This window comes from Poromitra crassiceps (genome assembly GCF_964638095.1).
Source record: "Poromitra crassiceps genome assembly, chromosome: 22".
Lineage (NCBI taxonomy): Eukaryota > Metazoa > Chordata > Actinopteri > Beryciformes > Melamphaidae > Poromitra > Poromitra crassiceps.
Window position 1 is genome coordinate 14440859 of NC_139647.1, and position 24474 is coordinate 14465332.

At 48.0% G+C, this 24474-nt stretch overlaps 1 protein-coding gene across 1 annotated transcript in view; it reads left to right on the forward strand.

Moving 5' to 3' along the window:
- ptk7b (protein tyrosine kinase 7b) overlaps positions 1 to 24474 on the forward strand; it is a 123546-nt gene that overhangs the window by 83648 nt on the left and 15424 nt on the right. Inside the window, exons 2-6 of the mRNA XM_083658009.1 lie at positions 559 to 858; positions 13747 to 13849; positions 14099 to 14283; positions 18011 to 18158; positions 22055 to 22185. Coding sequence (XP_083514135.1) covers positions 559 to 858; positions 13747 to 13849; positions 14099 to 14283; positions 18011 to 18158; positions 22055 to 22185 — 867 coding nt within the window. The remainder of the gene's footprint in view (positions 1 to 558; positions 859 to 13746; positions 13850 to 14098; positions 14284 to 18010; positions 18159 to 22054; positions 22186 to 24474) is intronic.

The window sequence follows — 24474 nt, forward strand, 5'->3', positions numbered from 1 at the left end:
TTCTTATGTATTTCTGATCTTCTAAAATATCACTATTAATTACATTGTGGTGTCTATGTTAGCAGGCTACAGTGTTTCTGTTCTGCCTCTCTGTCATCTCTTTGTCATCTTCTCCGGTGAGACGGCAGAAAACATTCCTCTCACACAAAGCTTGTATATTGAAATAAGAGACGTACGTGTGTTTGTGTGCAAATAATACACATCATGTGTTAGTTTGAGAGAGCTGTCGTCTCCCTGAGCTGATGGTACATTGTCAGAAATTCACCCCCACACACGTCCTTTTTTTAATAAGACCCAAGTTCACTAAAGGGAGAAAGTATTCTCTCCATGTTGGGTCCTGATCACTTTACGACTAGCATAATTCACGGCCAGCCAATAATGTCTAAACATCACATTCCTCTCCGCAGCGCTAAGTGGTCGCCGCGGCGTCACGCGTAATGAACGGAAAATGCAATAAAAACGCTAACAGCAACCTCATTCTAATCCTCTCTTATTTACTTTCCCTCTCTCCTTCTTCTGCCCTCCTCTCTCTCTCTCTCTCTTCTCTTATCTCCCCAGTTCTGTCCATCCAGGCTGCCGCCGCCCTCCAGTTCACCAAGGAGCCCAAGTCCCAGGATGCTTTGCACGGCCGCAGCGCCATGCTGCGCTGCGAGGTGGGCGATCCGGCCGACGTGCGCTACAGCTGGCTGCACAACGGCCAGGCGCTGGAGAGCAGCGAGCGGCGCTTCCAGGAGGGCAGCAATCTCAAGTTCACCGCCGTGGACCGCCGGCTGGACGCCGGGAACTTTGAGTGCGTGGCCCAGAGCACGCTCACGGCCGAGGAGCTCCACTCCACCAACGCCTCCTTCAATATCAAGTGTGAGTGTCGTATTTCCCCCGCCTTTTCCTCTCCTCAGAACTCGGTGCCTTCACCCGGGAGAATAGAGAGCCAAAGTGGAACGTCACTTCCTGCTTCAGCAGCACTGTACCAGAGATTTTCATCCGCCATTTATTTTCTCATACACATTTTGTAAAATGCGTATAAAAATTGTTTTACTGGTTCCAACCAAACAGTACAGATATATTTAGAAACAGGAGAGATCGCATAACATTATTTCACTGGGACCAAAACGTAAGAAAAATGCGGGTTTAAAGAAAATATTTTTTCAATGTTGTTGAGTGAAATGTTCTATGGCCTCTCCCGATTATAGCGTTAGCTGAAGCGTTTGGTTCGACCAAGTAAAACTATTTTATAAGCATTTGACGAAATGTCTATGGGAAAATGAATGGCGGATGAAACTCTGGTACAGTGCTGAAGCAGGAAGCGATGAAGTGATGAAGTGATGCAGTTCATTCTGATTTGCGATACTTTGCCTCTCTATTCAGTACGGGTAGTATTGGTTGTAAAAGTACCGGTACCATATTTGGTACCTTGTTTCGGTACCCAACCCTAAAAGTGTGAGTGTCGTATTTCCAGCCTTTATTCATCTCCTCCTCAGCCTCTCGGTGCCTTCAACCGAGAGAGAATCGAGAAACACAGTCTGACCTTATGAATTTGTTTAGTAATAATTACCACGCTGCTACTGGGGTTTCATAATGGCATGACAACACAGGTCTGCTGCATCTAGTTTCTGAATCAGAAAAGCAAAACAAAAGTCATGGTATAGGATGACAGGTAGTATGAGAAGGAGGAATGTTTCCAGCTTGTTGTTACCTTGTTCTTTGTGGCTTCCTCTCTCTCCTCTCTCTCTCCAAAGGAAACTGGAGATGTGCGCCACCAAGCATGTGTTTCTTGTTTCGTTGTATCCCGCCTCCCCCTCAGTTGTATAACACTCTCTTTTCCCACATCCTATCAAAAGGCTTTTGTGTGGAAATTACCGAGCAGTGTAATACACCTCCTAGCCATATCATTATTTAGGTTCAGATGAACACTGCCCTCCTCACTCCAGCATATTTATTCACAATGGGGTTTTTCACTCCCTCGCTCTCCCCAACACTGTGGCCCATTAAGGGGTCCCGAGTACGCCAAGGATCTTAATTTGGTTGTTCAGTGACCCTCTTGGGTTTCACAGGAAGCCATGGGAATTCTGCCCGGGCCGGCCGGCCCCAATCGGGATAAATAACAACCCTTTTAATGTATTGTTGGAGGTACTAGTTGTTCCCGAAACGGCTTTGTGCCTCAGGAAAACTGAGTTTGTACCGGTTTGTACCATTACGTAGAACAGAGGTTCTCAAATGTTTTTCAGCCAAGGACCCCTTACAAGACCGGGGACCCCCTCATTCTGATTTGCCATTTTGGGCTAAGCTTAATTGGTTCCACGGTAACGGGCTTGTTTTTTAAATGAATAGGAATAGGATGTTAGATTAGAATGTAATCCATGAACCATTTTAGATTTAAAGCATGAAATATTTTCGTTGAACTATGAAGCTTTTGCAACAACAAAAAGTTTTTATGTTCATTTCCCTGAAAACTTTTCGCGGACCCCCTGGCAAAGTGCCACCAACCCCTGGGAGTCCCCGGACCCCCATTTGAGAAGCACTGACGTAGAAAAGGAAAAAGGAAAGCTGGGTTTAAAAAAGGATCCATCTGGAATATGTTGTCGTTTCCAGCTCAACTCAACTGGGAGGCTGACAGGACTCGTGTTTAAAGGCTGATTACAACAGCAGATGAGTGTCCAGACTTCACGCTGAAACACTGAGCGAGACATTGAGAGAGAGAGACAGAGACTGAGACTGAGAGACAGAGAGAGAGAGAGAGAGAGAGCCGAGGTTCAACCCAGGGTCTGAGATCTGCCTCCACCAGTGAAGGTTTGTGGTCTGTGACTGAAGATCCAGAGTGCGAGCCAGAGACTAAAGAAGCTCATTAGTTTTCCAGCTCTCAGCTGACCTGAAGGGAACTACTTTTATGGGCTGTAATTAAACATGATCTAGTGTTTCAATAAAACTCAACTGATGTTCTCACCAAGAAAAAACAAAACAAGTTAGACATGAAGCACCCGTTTTTAAGACCTGCCATCGTGACCCAGAATAAACTGTAGCTTCTGCCAGGTCAATAGCCTTCCCATACAGCACAGAACCAGGAAGTGTTTTTATTGGAAAGGAAGACAGTGTGTTAACTTAAGCATCAGGGAATCTAATCTAATTCTTCTTACAGAATGTCACCCAGCCTCAGAAAAGACATGTAGTCATGGAAACTATATTGGCATTTCCTTGGAGGACAGTGTTCAGTAGGGTGCTGATGTTCCTTGGAGGACAGTGTTCAGTAGGGTTCTGATGCATTGAGCATGTGTCTGGTCAGTGTTGGAGGACAGTGTTCAGTAGGGTGCTGATGCATTGAGCATGTATCTGGTCAGTGTTGGAGGACAGTGTTCAGTAGGGTTCTGATGCATTGAGCATGTATCTGGTCAGTGTTGGAGGACAGTGTTCAGTAGGGTGCTGATGCATTGAGCATGTATCTGGTCAGTGTTGGAGGACAGTGTTCAGTAGGGTTCTGATGCATTGAGCATGTATCTGGTCAGTGTTGGAGGACAGTGTTCAGTAGGGTGCTGATGCATTGAGCATGTATCTGGTCAGTGTTGGAGGACAGTGTTCAGTAGGGTGCTGATGCATTGAGCATGTATCTGGTCAGTGTTGGAGGACAGTGTTCAGTAGGGTGCTGATGCATTGAGCATGTATCTGGTCAGTGTTGGAGGACAGTGTTCAGTAGGGTTCTGATGCATTGAGCATGTATCTGGTCAGTGTTGGAGGACAGTGTTCAGTAGGGTTCTGATGCATTGAGCATATATCTGGTCAGTGTTGGAGGACAGTGTTCAGTAGGGTTCTGATGCATTGAGCATGTATCTGGTCAGTGTTGGAGGACAGTGTTCAGTAGGGTGCTGATGCATTGAGCATGTATCTGGTCAGTGTTGGGAGGACAGTGTTCAGTAGGGTGCTGATGCATTGAGCATGTATCTGGTCAGTGTTGGAGGACAGTGTTCAGTAGGGTGCTGATGCATTGAGCATGTATCTGGTCAGTGTTGGAGGACAGTGTTCAGTAGGGTGCTGATGCATTGAGCATGTATCTGGTCAGTGTTGGAGGACAGTGTTCAGTAGGGTTCTGATGCATTGAGCATGTATCTGGTCAGTGTTGGAGGACAGTGTTCAGTAGGGTTCTGATGCATTGAGCATGTATCTGGTCAGTGTTGGAGAACAGTGTTCAGTAGGGTGCTGATGCATTGAGCATGTATCTGGTCAGTGTTGAAGGACAGTGTTCAGTAGGGTTCTGATGCATTGAGCATGTATCTGGTCAGTGTTGAAGGACAGTGTTCAGTAGGGTTCTGATGCATTGAGCATGTATCTGGTCAGTGTTGGGAGGACAGTGTTCAGTAGGGTTCTGATGCATTGAGCATGTATCTGGTCAGTGTTGGAGCACAGTGTTCAGTAGGGTGCTGATGCATTGAGCATGTATCTGGTCAGTGTTGGAGGACAGTGTTCAGTAGGGTGCTGATGCATTGAGCATGTATCTGGTCAGTGTTGGAGGACAGTGTTCAGTAGGGTGCTGATGCATTGAGCATGTATCTGGTCAGTGTTGAAGGACAGTGTTCAGTAGGGTTCTGATGCATTGAGCATGTATCTGGTCAGTGTTGGGAGGACAGTGTTCAGTAGGGTTCTGATGCATTGAGCATGTATCTGGTCAGTGTTGGAGGACAGTGTTCAGTAGGGTTCTGATGCATTGAGCATGTATCTGGTCAGTGTTGGGAGGACAGTGTTCAGTAGGGTTCTGATGCATTGAGCATGTATCTGGTCAGTGTTGGAGGACAGTGTTCAGTAGGGTTCTGATGCATTGAGCATGTATCTGGTCAGTGTTGGAGGACAGTGTTCAGTAGGGTGCTGATGCATTGAGCATGTATCTGGTCAGTGTAGATGTATATCACTCACAAGAGCAGACACCAAACTGAGGAACGGGTCAAAAATGGATTCAAGGTTTCCCTGGTAACACGATTTTATTTATTGAAACTCCAATGTTGTTGCAAGACCTCTGGTGTCCACAGGTCCTTATCCTAAACACAGTTATTACAAATCTGCTAAAGACAGTTATTACAAGTCTGCAATGACAGGTTAATACAGAATAGCATGGCAGCTAACATGACATTTTCATTTGTGGAAAATAACATTTCTAACTAACTTGGGTTAGTAGTAGTAGTACAAAACCTCCTGTTTTTTTCCCTCATCTGTTTCACTAAAGCTGCGTTCACACCGACCTATTAAAGTTGGTCGCTGGCGTCGAGTTTACATACAAAATCAATGCAAACGAGCGATTGAGCGTATATTCGCCTGGGAGAATAATCGCTGGGCGTCCGAGCGGCAGAGACAGAACGATATGGAGAAAATACGCTCGTCGCTCAAGATGAAATATTCCAACTCGAGCGAAAATACGCTGGCATCAGTCGCTCGCTGTTCAATGCTGATTGGCTGCCGTGTGAGAGTGAGTCAAGGATCACTCTGGCTTGGAACAAACCGCTGGTTTATTGTGTGGCAACAAACCGCATTGACAGGCTGACAGCTGACATGAAGTGAAGTCTGTACTACCGGTATGCAGCTCGCATTAGGAGCACGCTGATAGGCTTAGCTTGTAAACAACGACGGGAGCTCGTAGTGGACAAACAGCATGACATTGCGTAACGTTATATCCCCCACATGTCCGTCATTTCGTGTGCCTGTTGATGAGCGATTTAAACAGAGCGACAGAGCGATTCCAAAGGGTTGACTTGAGCGACAGAGCGAAAAATAAATATCTCGGTGTGAACGCTCCTTAACACAACTGGAAGTCATGTCCGTTAATTCATTTTTCGGTTGTCCTTTTTCTTGTGCTGCCCGTACGTAGTAGAAGCACTTAAATGAGCTGTATTCATTTTTAAATAGGCTGGTTTGCCAGTTTAGTTTTTTGTTGTTTTTGCAATTGGTCTTGAATTCTATTAGCTAGCATTAAAAGGTCTTAGAAAGTCTCAAGCTTGGCTTTCTGAAACCTGCAGATACACGTCAGATGCCGGAAAAGTTCACTTGTGTTTTGCTGGCTTAGCTGCCTACGAGCGTGTTAGCTACGAGCATGTTAGCATGCTGTGTTCACACACTGCTAGTTTTATTTATAACTGTTACTAAAGTCATGTATGCACACAATGTGTTGGCATTAGTACGTGTTTAATAGTGTACGTGTTTGCATGCGTCGATTCTACATTCTACTGAGAGGGTGTTTATATATGGCACCGTCTCAACTAGCCCAAGGAGGTCTTTGAGATCGGGTACCTCAAGGGGTACCAGAGGTATGATGCTATTGCTGCTGCATACATGCTACGCACGCACACACCATGCCCTGCTGTGCATAACTGTTCACTGAAACATACATGCTACGCACGCACACACCATGCCCTGCTGTGCATACCTGTTCACTGAAACCACTTTCAGATAGCAGCATACTGACTGAGGCCATACATAAAGTAGATAAGCAGATCCATAGCTGAGAGGCAGTTATTAATGGATGGCGTGTTATTAATGCGACATGCACATGTATGTGGCGAGGTACGGTAAGATTGAGAGCTTGGTATCAGTCTGATAGGAGAGCATTTCCCAGAACATCAGCAGAAAGCAGACTCCTCCAGCATGACCTCAGATAGTGAAGCACCTACAGTAGTAGCATTTGTAAGTCTCATTACGCCTGTCCTCTCTTAATAAAGGAGAAACACAACAATCTACACGTTTCATATCGAATGCGCACGATAAGGCGGCGTAGAAGTAAATCATCCCTAATCACTCCTGCGTGTGTACGCTACATCTGTGCAGTGTGTGTGTCACTCACAGCGTGCTGGTTGGTTAATCTGTGTGTCACTCACAGTGTGCTGGTTGGTTAGTCTCTGTGTGTCACTCACAGAGTGCTGGTTGGTTAGTCTGTGTGTCACTCACAGCGCGCTGGTTGGTCGGCGGGCCGTCTGGATCGTTGTAGGCGGGATCAAGATCAGACCATGTTATGACAGATGTTCTTCTCATATTTTCCCAACATACATTTAACGGGCAATAAAGCCGCATGCCGCCTTCAAGCGAGGACCCCCTCCGGCATCATCCTGCATGTGGGTTCGCTCATGCGTGTGCTAGTTTGCGTGTGTAGCTGTAAATGGAGGAGGGGGGGGGGGGGGGGTAAGGGGGGTATTCCATAATGTACTGTACATGGACTGTACCACTCTGCTCCACCCCCACCCACCCACTCACCCACCCACCCTCTGCAGAGTACAGAGTTAATTTATCTTGCTCTCAATGGAGGGTGGGTTAACCCTGCCTGTTGAGAAGAGTCATTGAAAGTAATGATCCCCCCCCCCCCCCCCCCCCTCTCTATTGTTCACTAGTGGAGTTTTTAACCGCCCATTGTTTTTCCTGCCTGGGTCTCTATGGAGAGCGTGTCTGTCCGCCGGGCGGAGGCGTCGGACAGCGCTATTGTCAGCATGTTTGTTGGTCCTGGAGGCAACGCTTCACTTCCTCCCCTCTCAGTAACAAGATGCAGACTGACATTGTTTTGGGAAGGAGCGGCAGGGTTTGTATGAAAGAGAGAGAGACACACACAGAGAGAGAGACAGAGAGAGAGAGAGTCAGACATATTACTTTCATATTTAATATTTCAAATCACAGAGCCTCTCTCACACAAACACGATGCTCTGATCACCCACCATGTGTCCTCCTCCGACACTGTTCAGCTCATGCGTCTTTTAGAGTGTCCTCGTACCATCTCCCCCCTTACGTGCGCTGTACGCTTGGGCCAATTTTCGATAATATTTAATATCGCGATATTTCAAAAATTACATTATTATTCATTTTTGGGGGGTGGCAGTTTTGCACAGTCTGCCCTGCTGCTGCCCCCTTATTTCTCTGATGTCACTGCTTCCTGTACATTATATTGGTCCTGTTGAGTGTTGTATCTGTTGCTGTAAAGAAAGGAAGTGAACAGCATATCAACCTCTCAGTCCTTTATTCTATCCCCCTCGTGATATCTTGATATTTGGGCAGGACTATATTGCAATCTTTAAATGTGGATATCATATCGCCCAAGAGCCCCGTGAGCTGATAGAACACATCCCCTTATGTGAGATGAATGAGCCAGGCTCCAGCCTGCAGAGCAGAGACTGACTCTTGCTCCTGTGTCAGAGCCCCTCTCTGCTTTTTATTTATTTCTTCCTCTCTCTCTCCCCCTCCCTCCCTGCAGACTGCTGCCTCTCTCTCTCTTCTCTCTCCATATCCATCTCTCTCTCTCCCAGCAGAATGCAGCCTCTCTCTCCCTCACTCTCTTCTCTCTCTCCCTATCCCTCTCTCTCCCTGCAGCCTCTCTCTCTCCCCCCTTTCCCAGCATACTGCAGCCTCTCTCTCCCTCCCTCCCTCCCAACAGACTGCAGCCTCTCTCTCTCCCTCTCCCTCTCCCCCTCTCTCTTCCAACAGACTGCAGCCTCTCTCTCTCCCTCTCTCTCTCCCCCTCTCTCTCCCAGCAGACTGCAGCCTCTCTCTCCCTCTCTCTCTAACTCTCTTCTCTCTCTCTCTCCTCTCTCCCAGCAGACTGCAGCCTCTCTCTCTCCCTCTCTCCCCCCCCCTCTCTCTCCCAGCAGACTGCAGCCTCTCCCTCTCTCTGTCCTCTCTCCCAGCAGACTGCAGCCTCTCTCTCTCCCTCCCTCTCTCTCTCTTCCATCACACTGCAGCCTCTCTCTCTCTCTCCCAGCAGACTGCAGCCTCTCTCTCTCCCTCCCTCCCTCTCTCTCTCTCTCCCAGCAGACTGCAGCCTCTTTCTCTCTCCCAGCAGACTGCAGCCTCTCTCTCTCTCTCTCTCTCCATCTCTCTCTCTCTCTCCCAGCAGCCTGCAGCCTCTCTCTGTGAGTTGCTGTGGTCCGCTCGCTGCCTGGGCCCAGTCGTCGACCTCTGTCGGCACCGGGCTAGTGAAAGCCGAGCCCTGTTCTAACACAGTGAGCCGGCTCCCACGGCCGTGCGGAGAGGATCTTTTCTTTCATCCCACTCAAGTTTACGATGTGAATCCGCTCCGCCGTGTGTTTTGGCTATTTCCGTACCCACATGTTGCTGTCAGTCAAGCAGTATCCCCTCCCCTGCCTCTCTCTCTCTCTCTCTCTCTCTCTCTCTCTCTCTCTCTCTCTCTCTCTCTCTCTCTCTCTCTCCTGGCCAGCCGTGTCCACCCTTCCTCCTCTCCCTTTCACAAGCCATTCACCATGGCAACAAATCAGCTCGTTGAGTGCAACACACGCACACACACACACACACACACACACACATGCACACACACACACGCATGTGTCTGTTCGCACGGCAAGGCATGAATGGCCTACGCAAGCATCTGCCTTGACAATATCCTCACAATTGGTCTGTTATCATCCCGGTGTTGATGGAGCTTCCTGTTCTGCCTCCCGACATCATCATTATACGCCCCTAATTAAGGCGTTCTCCGCCTGGCTCGCTCCTGTGCTGCCGTGACACTGAGTCATGCATTCTGATTCTCCACTAAGAGGTTATGAAAGAGTGCCTTCTGTTTGTCGAGGGGGACAGCTGGAGAAACTTGAACTGTTCCCAAGCTGTGAACGAACGGGGCAACAGACGTTGAGAATCTGTGTTGGAGAATCGTGTTAAAAATAGAGTTTGCAGATAGGACTTGGCGGTTGGAGTTATCAGATGGGAGTGGAGTGCCAGAAAGTTGAGGCACTCAAAGGGAAGTATGTAATCCACAAACACATTTGTTTTGTTCTCTTTGGTACTATAGGGTTAGGGTTATGTGCCTTGTAGCTGTGGTATTTTTGCACTGCACCTCCCAGAGTTTGATTTGTCAATGAGTGTGCCCAGTAACTGTGACGGTCTTTTTCCTTGGATTTTATGTAGGTGAAGTCTGAGTTCCTGTAGGTGGCGCTCTTTTCCCCCCTCATTCAGTCATGATGGCTAGTGCTTCTCATGCTACGCAGAGGATCTTTTCTTTACCAGCAAAGAGCTACCACACCAGGGGATATAGGTTGACTGGATATAGGTTGATTCACTGTGGTGTTATATCAATCAGCAGTAGAGAGTTGTAGCATAGCTATTGACTTGTATGAAAGTATCACAAATTATTCCTGTAAAAGTCAACGTACTCTTCTGTGATTGACACCACGTTGATCCAGTAAGCCCCGCCCACCTAATACTCCACACAAGTGAAAGCCAATGCTTAGATGGATTTGCAGATATTGTTTGGCCCAGATCTGACTGTCAGTCACAATGTGGATGATACTCTATCCATTTGTTCCATGTGATTTTCTCTGAGGCTCCTCCTCCTCCTCCTCCTCCTCCTCCTCCTCCTCCTCCTCCTCCTCCTCCTCCTCCTCCTCCTCCTCCTCCTCTGCTGCAGTGACTCACTGTTTCCCCTTCTACTAAACTTGGCCCATTCTTCCTGCTTCCCCCATGCTCTAATAACAGGTCTGTCTGTGTGTCTGGCCTCGGGTCCCTGTAGCTGGGATGGCCTTCATCTCCTCCTCCTCCTCCTCCTCCTCTTCCTCCTCCTCCTCCTCCTCCTCCCCCTCCTCCTCCTCAGACTACAATGGCATTTTTTCCCCTTCTTCTTCTTTTACAGTTTTTCTACCCAAATGTACTTGGCCAATTCCCTGTTAGGGTGTCCCGGTCGTTGCTCCGCCCCCTCTGCCAATCATGTGCTAGTTGTAGACTAGCACATGCTCCTCTGATACCTGTGTAATTACCAGCCGCTTCTTTTCACCTGACAGCGAGGGCTTTCCCCGGCAGGACGTAGCACAGGGGAGGATCACGCTCTTCTCTCCCCAGTTCCCCTCTTCCCCAAACAGGCGCCCCGACCGACCAAAGTAGGCGCTAGTGCAGCGACCAGGACACATACCCCACTGGCTTCCCACCCGCAGACACGGCCAATCGTGTCTGTAGGAACATCTGACCAAGCCGGAAGTACCGCTACCGGGAATTGAACCCGGGCCTCCGCAGACGCCCCCGACTACAATGGCCATGACTGACACACACAACCATGCAGTAGGGATGTTCATCAATTATCAAAAATCGATAATTGATCGTTAAGGAATTGATTCGATCATGTGGAATTTTGATCGATTATTATTATCATTATTATTATTATTATTATCATTATTATTATTTTTGCGGACTAGGTTTGGGTGGAATTCGTTCCTCCTCGCCCCACTCCATTGCACAGCCGACTAACGTGAGGTGGAGCTTCATATAGTCTCTAGTTTTCTGGCTGGGCACGGGCCTTTGTGCCAACAAAACTGTTTTAAACATGGGAAATTCACACCGGCATGCGCCGGGGACACAAACAAACGCACCCAGCGGTCTGCGGACCTCAGTGAGGCTCAGGCCTGTTGATTTGACTCTTGTGCTGTCAGCTAAGCTGGAAGACGCCGATTGCCTTACATCATGTAACCTGACATGTAACATGTTTGTTTACCTGGCCACAGCGCTAGTGTCTGATATTCTTACTACACAGCGGCATCGCCATTATAGCTGGCCGAGAACGCGCAACGTTATTACCAGACCAGTTAAACAAAAAATATATATATATTATTATTATTATTATTATTATTATTATTATTATTATTATTATGCTATCGATAATTGATCGTTAATTTTCCCGATTTTCGATTATGGAAATTGTTCAAAATGAACATCCCTACCATGCAGCATCCTCGGCTATAGAGCCAAAGACATTTACAAGTGTATACGCACACAGAACTGTTGTAGTGTCAGGGCATCTCTGTCAGGGCGTGGCTAATGAGCACTGCCTGGATCAGATGGGGATGTAATTGTGGGGGTTGGAGGCCCAGTTTCCGTAGAGAGGGTTTCCCATTATGTCCGTAATTCACTGTGACAGACAGGCCTTTCCCTCTGTCGCCCCCTCTGACCGAACAGAGTAATTCACTGTGACAGACAGGCCTTTCCCTCTGTCGCCCCCTCTGACCGAACAGAGTAATTCACTGTGACAGACAGGCCTTTCCCTCTGTCGCCCCCTCTGACCAAACAGAGTAATTCACTGTGACAGACAGGCCTTTCCCTCTGTCGCCCCCTCTGACCAAACAGAGTAATTCACTGTGACAGACAGGCCTTTCCCTCTGTCGCCCCCTCTGACCAAACAGAGTAATTCACTGTGACAGACAGGCCTTTCCCTCTGTCGCCCCCTCTGACCAAACAGAGTAATTCACTGTGACAGACAGGCCTTTCCCTCTGTCGCCCCCTCTGACCAAACAGAGTAATTCACTGTGACAGACAGGCCTTTCCCTCTGTCGCCCCCTCTGACCAAACAGAGTAATTCACTGTGACAGACAGGCCTTTCCCTCTGTCGCCCCCTCTGACCAAACAGAGTAATTCACTGTGACAGACAGGCCTTTCCCTCTGTCGCCCCCTCTGACCGAACAGAGGCGCTGACTCCTGCCGCTCTCCTGCACTCGCTCAGGTGGAGGCTCATTCCGTGCATATTTCATAGATGATACAAACAGTCAGCGATACAGACGCAAGCTCGCTATTAAGCCACGGGCCAGCCCTTCAGGAAGGAATTTCACACACACACACACACACACACACACACACGTAACACTCACGGAGACGTACGTACCCAGTAATCATACAGTGCATACAGTCACGCATGTCAAACAAGCGCAGCTTAAACGTCATTATATAAATAACAATTAGCCGACAGACTCATTCAGGGTAAGCATATTTATACAGTCAGTCACACAGCACCGCAGGGGACGGGGAAACCCAGAAAGCTACTGCTGTCGAAAGTTGACCACATTTTGGAGGGAAATGATGCAGCTCCCCGGCCAACTATAGAGATATCCCACGTTATCGTTAATGATGTCATCATGTCATTACATTACATTACATTTCGTCATTTGGCAGACGCTTTTATCCAAAGCGACTTACAATAACACACTTTTTGTCAGCAATAGAGCAATCAACTATGGAGCACAGTCTATGACAACTACAAATCCTGAAGGAACAGTAGTACGAGTTTAGTTTAGGATTTTTTTTTTTTTTTTTTTTTTTAAAGAGAGAGAAAGAAGTTAGATCAAGAAGGGCCCAGATGGAGCCTGAAAATGTCCCTTCTAGTGTTATGCCTCTATGGTTTCAGCATTTTCAAAGTGATCATGATTGGGCCAATGGGGAGGCTACAATTGTAAGTAAGAACAAACAAACAAAAACGATGATACATTTGTTACTGATTGACCTTGACCTTGAGCGGGAGGGGCATCGTTCATGTGCTACAGACAGTTTGTACGATATATCTTCAGTGCTCCTCATCTCCTTCTACCAGCTTTTATGGGCTCAGAGTGGCCCGTTTAACACAGCCAGTCAACGCTACTCTCCATTAAATGTCCATAAAATGCAGTGTAAAGGGCACAGCTAGCCTTTGTGAGTTCAGGACAGCGCTATGCCGATGATGCAAGCTGACCCAGTGATGTGGTCACTGTCTTTCTGTGTGTGTTCTGTGTGAGTCATAGCGCTGGTACAGCAGCCATGAGCCCGGCTCTGCCCGGCCCGATCTCTGCTGCTGCCGCTATTAGCATCATCATCATCATCATCATCATCATCATCGCAGGCCACTGTGCTGTGTCCCGCTAGGACAGAGCACAGGAATATACCACTTAACTCCATCTTTCCTCCTGTCCCTCTCCTCTCCTCCATGTAGGTCTGTCCTCCTTTGCTCTCTCCCTCCTCCTGCTTAATGTAGCCCTCTGTGCTTTTGTCCCTCACCAGGGTTGGAGAGCGGGGGCGTGACTTTGAAGGAGCCCGCCTCCGAAGGGGAGATCGAGAGCTCCGCCCCCGTCACGTTGCGCTGCTATATCGACGGACACCCGCGGTGAGTCTCGGCTCCAGTTCAGAGTGCACGGGGTGAAGGATCATGTAGAACACTGTACCAGCAAACTGTTCTCTCCGTGTTGGCCTTTCTCATGCCCTTATGTCCTTCTTCTCCTATTCTTCTCCTCCCCCTCCGGCTCTCCTCACTTTTGTGTCTCCCCTATTCTGTCTTCTCTCCCCCCACATCTCTCCTCTCAACACCCCTTACCCCTCCCTACTCCTCCCCCCCCCCTTGCCTCTCCCTCCCCAGGCCAACGTGCCAGTGGTTCAAGGACGGGGTGAAGCTGACGGAGAAGAGCCATCAGATCAACAACAAGGAGAGAACGCTCACCTTCAAGAGCGCCAGTCCGGACGACAACGGCCTATACTACTGCTGTGCCAAGAACGCGGCCGGGCACGTCTGCAGCAACAGCAACTTCACCCTCAACATCATAGGTATGGGTCTGCAGCAACAGCAACTTCACCCTCAACATCATAGGTATGGGTCTGCAGCAACAGCAACTTCACCCTCAACATCATAGGTATGGGTCTGCAGCAACAACAACTTCACCCTCAACATAATAGGTATGGGTCTGCAGCAACAGCAACTTCACCCTCAACATCATAGGTATGGGTCTGCAGCAACAGCAACTTCACCCTCAACATCATAGGTATGGGTCTGCAGCAACAACAACTTCACCCTCAACATAATAGGTATGGGTCTGCAGCAACAGCAACTTCACCCTCAACATCATAGGTATGGGTCTGCAGCAACAGCAACTTCACCCTCAACATCATAGGTATGGGTCTGCAGCAACAACAACTTCACCCTCAACATCATAGGTATGGGTCTGCAGCAACAACAACTTCACCCTCAACATCATAGGTATGGGTCTGCAGCAACAGCAACTTCACCCTCAACATCATAGGTACGGGCGTGTGCGTGTGCGTGTGCCTGTCCGTGTGTGACCTCACACACCCTTCCTTCAGTGTCAGGCGCTGTATGGCCTTCACAGCAGCCACAGTCAGCGTAACCTCACCCGCTTTGTTGAGCCAGCGAGACGAGAAGCTGAAATTAATAAATCAGGAGAAACGTTTGCTACGCCGCGTTAGCCGAGCCCCCGTGTGATATTTTCCGCTCTCCGTGAACATTTTCACACCTGCCGAGAAGTGTTTTGAGACGGTGCAGGAGGTTATGTTAGAGAGAGAGAGAGAGAGAGAGAGAGAGAGAGAGAGAGAGAGAGAGAGAGAGAGAGAGAGAGAGAGAGAGAGAGAGAGAGAGAGCCTAATGTGATTACCATAGAGAGTGTGTTACTACCTTCCTCAGCCACCCACGCAGACAGCACCAACATCACAAACACCTAGCGCCTGTGCAAAAACATCATCTCCCTTAGCGGTGTTATTCTGTCGCGTTAGCATTTAGCTTGCGCACACAGTTTTGGGTGTGATATCGTGTAGAGTAAGCTTATTTGTGTTTTTCTGTGGGCTGTTGTTAAAGCTGACTTGTGGTGTTTAATCAGTGCGTGTCCCCTGTGTAGGTTTGCCTCAGCTCAACACCGAGGGGAGCACAGTACCTACAGCAGCACATCTGTGAAGGAAACCTGATGCCCCAAACCACTCTAATTAACCACCTGCAACATACTCCTCCCACACGCACGCATGCACGCACACACACACACACACACACACACACACAAACACGTGCACGCACGCACACACACACACACACACACACACACACACGTTATATTAGCACCTGGGTGAAGGAAGAAAGAGAAAGGATAATTGTTGAGTTTCCAGTTTCCCGCTGCCACCCTCTGCACGTCTATATAGGGCTTCACCTGAAGCAATGGCTGACAGCTTTAGACAGCTTGTCAACGGTTTGGTCACAGGTCTTTTTCCACTGACTTCCTGGGTGGGCCGGCCAGGTGTGCTCTGTCTCAGGTGTGCTCTGTCTGTGTGCCGTGTGTACGCCCTCCTTTTTCTTTACATCACGCAACCCCGCTAATGTCAGCACAACCTCCTTAATGCTTCCACCTCCCTGAGCTGTTCCGTTTGAAATTCCCACACAGAAACCTGGATTAGGGCTATTTACATTGCATGACATCAGATTTTAAATCTGTCTACCGTTCCGCCTTTTCCTTTGTTGAGCTCATCATTTTGGGCGTTAAAGCCTCGTCTTGGTATTTGGGTTGTAAAAAAGCTGGGATAAGTCTGTGGTGCTGACTCTTCCCCTAAGCCGTACAGTACCACCTCCCTGGGTTTTTGACAGGTCCGGCCCGTCCAGTCCAGTCCACTGTTAGTCAAAGCAAGATGGCAGACGGGGGCCGGCAGATACCCAGAAATAGACTGAGAGAGAAAGGGTAAATAGGGAAGGAAACACTGCAGTTAAAGCAGATGTTCCCAATGTTTTTCTGGAGGGCATTTTTCAATTGAATACAAAAAGAAAATCCTTCAAAACATATGGAAATTGTCAATTTTCTACATGATTGATGTTTACAAGCTGACTGTTTTGATTGCTATTCCTTAAAGGCACAGGAAACTGTCAATGACAATTAAACTGTATATAGAGGATGTGTGGCTATATGGCTTATATACAGTGGTTTCTGCACAATCCAAATGTTGAAGTAAGATTTATGTTATCCCATGACCGTAGTAAAATGACCATAATACATGACCATGACCACAACAAAATGGCCGTAATATATTCATGCCATGGGTGTTTGAAAGGGTTGCAGATCCTGAACAAGGACTCAACAATTACTTCACCAGATGCTGAATTTTCTGCCTTTCAAAAGTGATTTTCCGGCCTGGGAGAGAAAACGCTCCCGGTCTTCTAAACCCCCCAGCTGCTTTTCTGCTGCTCAACGATGGAGAACGGTGCCACAAGTTGGCAAACGGCATCGCGAAACATTTCAGTTACAATGGCTGAAAATCTGTTATCTGTTATTATTATTATTCCAGCATTGTGATAATTTACCTCTTCAATAGATGTTTCTGTTGAATCTCTGCTCGAATAGGCTAGCTTACTTGTCTCTATTATGAACTGTGATGATATTGTTTTCGTCAGATACAGGCCACCGTCACCCGACTGGCCTGTGGGGGACGGTGAGGGTTTGACGATATAACTTCCATCTTTGAGGTTGCAATTTCTACTGGTTGCCAATGGAGGTTTACTTAATGCTCCTTTAAAATGTGTTTCAAAATGGTTCACATATAGCTACTGTTCAGGTAGACATTTCTCCAGCTGCCCCATTTCCATATCGGTCGACCCCAGTCTCTGAGAAAGCCCGAGTTCGAGCGTGGTTGAGGAGGGAGATGATCGCCTGTGTGTGACTCTATGATCCAGGAGGTAAAAAGAGGACAGATGACCGTCCTGATAAGCCCGGGGGTCTGCTGCTGGAATGAGCCACTCTCACTGACCTCATTACGTCCCCCTCGGGCCCCGAGGTGCTGACACACGCACAGCGCCACCTGAAGGCCGCCTGTGCCCCGGCTGTTGTCATTCCCCCCCCCCCCCCCCCCCCCCCGATTTTTTATCCCCCATTAGTGCTCATTTTGGTTTCAATCCTGGTTGCTACTCCATCCTCTGCCGATCTTGGGAGAGCCGAGACTGGCTCCATGCTTCCTCCGATACATGGGCAGTCACAAGGCCGCTTCTTTTCACCTGATAGAGGAAGCTTCACCGGTAGGACATAGCACGTGGGAGGTTCACGCTATTCCAACCAGTTCCCCTCCCTCTGAACAGGCGCCCTTAGCGATCAGAGGAGGAACCACATTAGCACCCAGGATGTTGCATGTTTTTGTGAAGGGGGTTCCTATATGAAGGAAACCCCCGGGAGGCACGGGGAGAACATGCAAACTCCACACAGAAAGGCCATTTTGCCGACCCCACCCGGGCGGTGGGCACTCGAGGACATGCGGTGTGTGGACGGGCACGCATTCCTTCAGCGCTCACCTCGTCCCCAGGTGGGAATCGAACCCACGACCTTCGAGCTGTGAGGCGATAGTGCTAACCACTGCACCACCGTACCTCCTAACCTGTTGTCAGGTTTTAATAAAGCCCGCAGTAAGAAGGCTGTGTGTGTCTTTGTGTGTTGCTGGAGCGTCCAAGCAGCTGTGACTTGATGGTCTAATGCCTGTCAATGTAATCATCAGAGATGTTTGTGTTCTATCTTCCCAGATAAGAGCTTCCCGCGGCCGGTGGTCACTCCTGAGGACCAGGTGGTGATGAGGAACGAGGAGGCCGCCTTCCACTGCCAGTTCACCGCCGTGCCGCCACCCACCTTGGAGTGGTACCACGAGAGCGAGCTGCTGGCCAACAAGTCTCGGTACGTCTAGGAGCAAAACCGCTCTCCCTCTGCACCGCTCCTTTTCCTCCTGCACCGCATTCTCTGCTCCCACTTGTCAACCCGGACTCGCTTCTCTGCCCTCCCTCATCTTCCCTTTCTTCCCTGCTCAGCAGTCACCCTTATATAAGCATCAGCCCTTGTGAGGGAGTGTGCATGTGAGAGAGAGAGAGGGAATCAGGCGTTCTTTTGGGCCCAGCGAGGTGGAACTCTGGCGTCGGTGTCTCTCACTTTGCTCTTACAACTCCGGCTTAAGATGAATTGGAGGGGTAATGTTGCGCGTTACGGAATGTTATTTCTGGACGTAGAGCGCAGTCAAGTTGATCCACAGTCTACTATACATCACTTGAACGCAGCCTGGCTCTCTGCAGCCTATCACTGATGAACGCAGCCTGGCTCTCTGCAGCCTATCACTGATGAATGCAGCCTGACTCTCTCCAGCCTATCACTGATGAACGCAGCCTGGCTCTCTGCAGCCTATCACTGATGAACGCAGCCTGACTCTCTGCAGCCTATCACTGATGAACGCAGCCTGGCTCTCTGCAGCCTATCACTGATGAACGCAGCCTGGCTCTCTCCAGCCTATCACTGATGAACGCAGCCTGGCTCTCTCCAGCCTATCACTGATGAACGCAGCCTGGCTCTCTCCAGCCTATCACTGATGAACGCAGCCTGGCTCTCTCCAGCCTATCACTGATGAACGCAGCCTGGCTCTCTCCAGCCTATCACTGATGAACGCAGCCTGGCTCTCTGCAGCCTATCACTGATGAACGCAGCCTGGCTCTCTGCAGCCTATCACTGATGAACGCAGCCTGGCTCTCTCCAGCCTATCACTGATGAACGCAGCCTGGCTCTCTGCAGCCTATCACTGATGAACGCAGCCTGGCTCTCTGTATCCTATCACTGATGAACGCAGCCTGGCTCTCTGCAGCCTATCACTGATGAACGCAGCCTGGCTCTCTGCAGCCTATCACTGATGAACGCAGCCTGTCGCCAAAGGTTTAAGTTGCAACATTATCCAAGTTTCTCACACAGAATGGAAACAAAGTCCTCGGGCTACAATCAGCCTACCGCCGCGTCCCTTATTATAACCATGTAAGCATTAGATAATAACCCATTTCTATACAGCCTGCCAAGTATACCTTCGGGGGCTACGTAGCACGCTTACGTAGCTACATTGTGGCCAGCCAGGCTGTTCCGCATGGCGAGTAAGACCCTGGTTTTCCATAGTAAACTGATTAGGGGAGTAGATTGTGTTCACTGAGCGAGGGAGGGGATGGAGTGCAACATCAATAGCTGGTGTGGGTAATGAGCTTGTCGGCGGCGTGTTTGGTGACCCAGCCAGTGATGACGAAGCACTGGGACTCACTGTGTGGAGGGACGCGCAATACACACTGCTGAACGTGAACACACACACACACACACACACACACACCTGGTCTCCTTGTGGGTCAGGTCTCTCAGAGCAGCCTGCTGCGTTGCGTTTGTGTTTGTAGTTGTGTTTATTGATCTGGGCTGGTGTAAAAGCCGGGGGAATGCAGCCCCTCTGCAGGGGGGCTTTCATCTGCTTTACACCTGTACGCCTCAGACAACCAACCCCCAAGAGATGAGCTGTGAATATTTCATGTCCATTTGGTTTTCGTACGTGTGGAAAAACTTAAGAAAGCTCAAGGCTATGTTTGACAAGGAGAAAGAAAACTCTGCCCCCCCCCCCCCACACACACACACACGGGTCGAAGTACCTTCACAGGCAAAAAGGTGAAAACCAAGTTTTCGGGCTGCAGAGGGGCCCACGTAGCTATACCCAGGTGTTATTATCAGAGCTATACCCAGGTCTTATCCCAGGTATTATCAGAGCTATACCCAGGTATTGTCAGAGCTATACCCAGGTCTTATCCCAGGTATTATCAGAGCTATACCCAGGTCTTATCCCAGGTATTATCAGAGCTATACCCAGGTCTTATTATCCAAGCTATACCCAGGTGTTATTATCAGAGCTATACCCAGGTCTTATCCCAGGTATTATCAGAGCTATACCCAGGTGTTATTATCAGAGCTATACCCAGGTGTTATTATCAGAGCTATACCCAGGTCTTATCCCAGGTATTATCAGAGCTATACCCAGGTGTTATTATCAGAGCTATACCCAGGTCTTATCACAGGTATTATCAGAGCTATACCCAGGTGTTATTATCAGAGCTATACCCAGGTCTTATCCCAGGTATTATCAGAGCTATACCCAGGTGTTATTATCAGAGCTATACCCAGGTCTTATCCCAGGTATTATCAGAGCTATACCCAGGTGTTATTATCAGAGCTATACCCAGGTCTTATCCCAGGTATTATCAGAGCTATACCCAGGTCTTATTATCCGAGCTATACCCAGGTGTTATTATCAGAGCTATACCCAGGTCTTATCCCAGGTATTATCAGAGCTATACCCAGGTGTTATTATCAGAGCTATACCCAGGTCTTATCACAGGTATTATCAGAGCTATACCCAGGTGTTATTATCAGAGCTATACCCAGGTCTTATCCCAGGTATTATCAGAGCTATACCCAGGTGTTATTATCAGAGCTATACCCAGGTCTTATCACAGGTATTATCAGAGCTATACCCAGGTATTATCAGAGCTATACCCAGGTCTTATCCCAGGTATTATCAGAGCTATACCCAGGTGTTATTATCAGAGATTATCTAATTATTATTATTATTATCAAGATTTTGAAAAGAAAAAAAGCTATTTTCATTATGGTGTGTGGTTCTTTTAGACTGGTTTTCAAAAACGTCTCTCTTCATTATGTCGTGTGGTTATTTTAGCCTGGTTTTCTTCATTATGTCGCGTGGTTATTTCAGACTAGACCTCCTGAGAGAACTGATGTTCCACAGACTAGTTTCTGATGTCTGGGTGGAAACATACACTCACTCCCAAAGCTCATCACCCTCCTGTTGTTGATGAGGGGAAAGCAGAGCTGCTGCAGCAGCAGAAACACCACTCCTCCTGAGAGGATCCACTACTACAGAACCAGAACCAGGCCCAGCAGGGCCCAGATCAATCCTTCTTTTTGGAGGATTCTTCTCAGGAATTACACAGCTCTCCAAAGGCATCCAACAGCGCCTGCCCAGTACTTTATTTATTCCTCTGCTTTACATAGTCACTCATCCCAAGAGCAAGCTTTGTCTATAGCCATGGTAGAGCTGCTGTCTGTGGTGTTGCTGGATGTGCAGCTCCCTATCTGTCATCCTGGGAGTTGGCTGAAGGTCAGCCTGTAATTACCTCTCATCCCGTCCATCACTAGCACCGATACTCCCCTCAGCCTGCCAGAGGCCAGGGGGCGCCCATCAAAGTGGGCCCCCGAAAGTACAAGACTTTATAGAAAATTTAATATTTTCTTTGAGGCTCGAGACATATGTAGTTTGCACATAATTCTTGGCATTTGTTTTAACCTACACGGAGCCACCAGATGGCTTGTTTTTACTGAATCAGGACTCTTTTCAGATAGCATTAGATATCTTGCCAAGCACAAAAAAATAGGCCTATTCTAAATTAACTTTGAAATACTTTCTGGCAATCATTGTATTGTCTTATGTGGCAACTGGCAACCCCTCCACATCTGGTGCTCCGAGGCAGGCCAACACAAATGCTAAGCATTATTTGCAAATGCTATTTGAGCGAGGTCTGGCACCGGGCATCGCAACTGCGTGGGAACATTTCCGTGACACTCATCGGCCAATGAATGTGCTTTCATGTACAATTCATGTGTGACATTGGCTCTTCGGCTGCTTCCCTGTCCGTTGGTGGACTATTTGGAGGATTGCAGAATGAGAAGAGGCGTCACTGCACGTTGTTTTTAATGCGTTTCCTCTCTCTCCACAGAGTGATCCTGCTCCCCAACGGCACGCTGCTCATCACCCAGACCAAGCCCAGGAACACGGGGGTCTACAAGTGTGTTGGCCGCGGCCCCCGAGGGCCCCACGTCACGCTGGAGGCCTCGCTCCTTATAGCAGGTACACACACACACACGCACGCACACACACACAAACAAACACAACGTTGTAGTTATTGAGCTGGTGAGAGATAAACACCTGCCATACTGACATCTGAGAGAGAGGGCAATTGGGTTATGTCACCCTCTTGCCCACCATCTCTCCCCTCCCCTCCCCCGTCTCAGTCTTTCACTTAGGGCCAGATCGCTCTTATGATAATCACATTCCCTTATTGACATCCGGCCCAGCTGTATCCTCCACAGACACATTTTCCTGCCCTCTTCCCTCGGTAGCTGCTTCCTCTCCTCTCCTGCTCCCTCCATCCTTTCCTCTACCAGTCCAGCTGGCCAAGATTGACCTCAACAAGCTTCCTCCTGACAGCGGGTGGACAAATGGCAAAACTAACATATGACACAAGGTGCCCAATAAACAATGTTGAATACCGTAAATTCCGGACTATAAGCCGCACCGGTGTATAAGCCGCACCTTCAAAGTTGACTATTTTTTTCTTATATAAGCCGCACCGGACTATAAGCCGCGGGTGTTTTAATGGTATTTTTTTTTTTTTTTTTTTTTCTTTGTGTTTTAATGTTTAATTACCATATGTAAGGGTTCATGCACAGAGGGGATTGTAGAGGAAGCTCCCATTTATTAACATTTCAACAAAACAACATAACACAACACCACCTGTGTTGTTTTTTACAGTGCACACAGTGTCATACAGTGTCATACAGTGTGGTGAAAAGAGGGCAAGAGAGGAAATTAAAACTTATTATAGTTATATAGGATTTATAGTTAGAAAGAGTGCTAAAAAAGAGAGATTTTTTTTTTTTTTTTTTTTTTTTTGGAAAAAATCCATAGATAAGCCGCACCGTTATATAAGCCGCAGGGGCCAAAAAAGCCCAAAAAACGGGAAAAAAGGTGCGGCTTATAGTCCGGAATTTACGGTAATTAACTCATAAAGTGAGTTAATTATCCATTGAGGCATCGGAAGTGGTATCAGTGTTCAGTTCCCAGGTTGCATCTCTTTGGACTGACAGCACCCCTTGTCACACAAATTAACGTCCTGTACATCCAGGAGAAATGTTCACACCAGAAGTGTATGAAGTGTATAAATAAAAACATAACAATGTAACAATATGTTTTGCTTGTTGTGCATAACGGTCAGATTTCCCTTGCTGATTAAAAAAGGAAAGAAAAAAAGAGCATAATATACAAAAATGTCAATCTTTAATAATATCTTTCAATATTAACCCCCCCACCCCTTCAAAATTCACTCAGCCCATAACTCCAAGAACTTTTTAAAATTATTTCTAAAAGTATTTCCTGGAGTTTAAAGCAAGAACAGACTTTGGTATCATCTCAATTTACAGATGGGGCAGCATTTAGGAATGCATGTGCATGCAAGTTAAATATTTTGAATAAGCTTAAGGCTGGAATTTCCGTGTTTCACTGTCCCAAACACTTGATTCTCTTCAACAGACTCTCCCCCCCCCCCCCCCCCCCCCCCCCCCCCCAAGGGTTTGGATTAACAAGGTACGAATGTATCTTGCAGTTTTAACCGCAGTGAACCGCAGCTCCATTTAAATACCTTCATTCACTTAATCTGCTGTTAATCCCTCCGGGCATTATAGGGGATTGTGTCACAGTAGACTTCAGCATTTTAGGGACAAGTTGAAACAGTGGCTCCCATCGCAGCCACGCCCCCCCCCCCTCTCCCCTCCACGCCCCGCCCCCTTCACTGCCCCCCCCCCCTCTCCCCTCGCCCAGAACCGACTCCTCTTTCATCTGCTGAGAAATGTGTGGTATTTTTCTCCTGTTCTAATGAATTGATTTGGACCTTAGACCCGTCAAAGGTCGCCGCCACTGACCTGCTTACAGAGCCAAGTTGGCTAATGAAACACTAATGACTTCCATTTGGGACACACACACACACACACACACACACACCGTATTATACCACACAGTAGTGGTATTCTACCACACAGTTAGTGGGAGCGAGATGGTCTTGTGAGTCTTACTACCGCGGATCGCATTCCACTTACTGTATATAGGGTTGCCAGGTTTGATATGACTGGCCCCCCACACAGGCGCTGGCCAGAGCCGTGTATATAGAAGAGTCGCGACATCTCCATTCACTCCAATGGACCAGTTTTTTTTACTCTCAAGAGTTCCAGGAAGTAAGGTCCTGGATTAAGCAGCACTGTCGAGTTGCAGCAAAATGGACAGTTTGTGTTGTACTCTGAAAGTTTTTTTTTCTTGAATCAAATTGTACATTATTATCAGCTTTATTTTTACCATGCAAAAGTA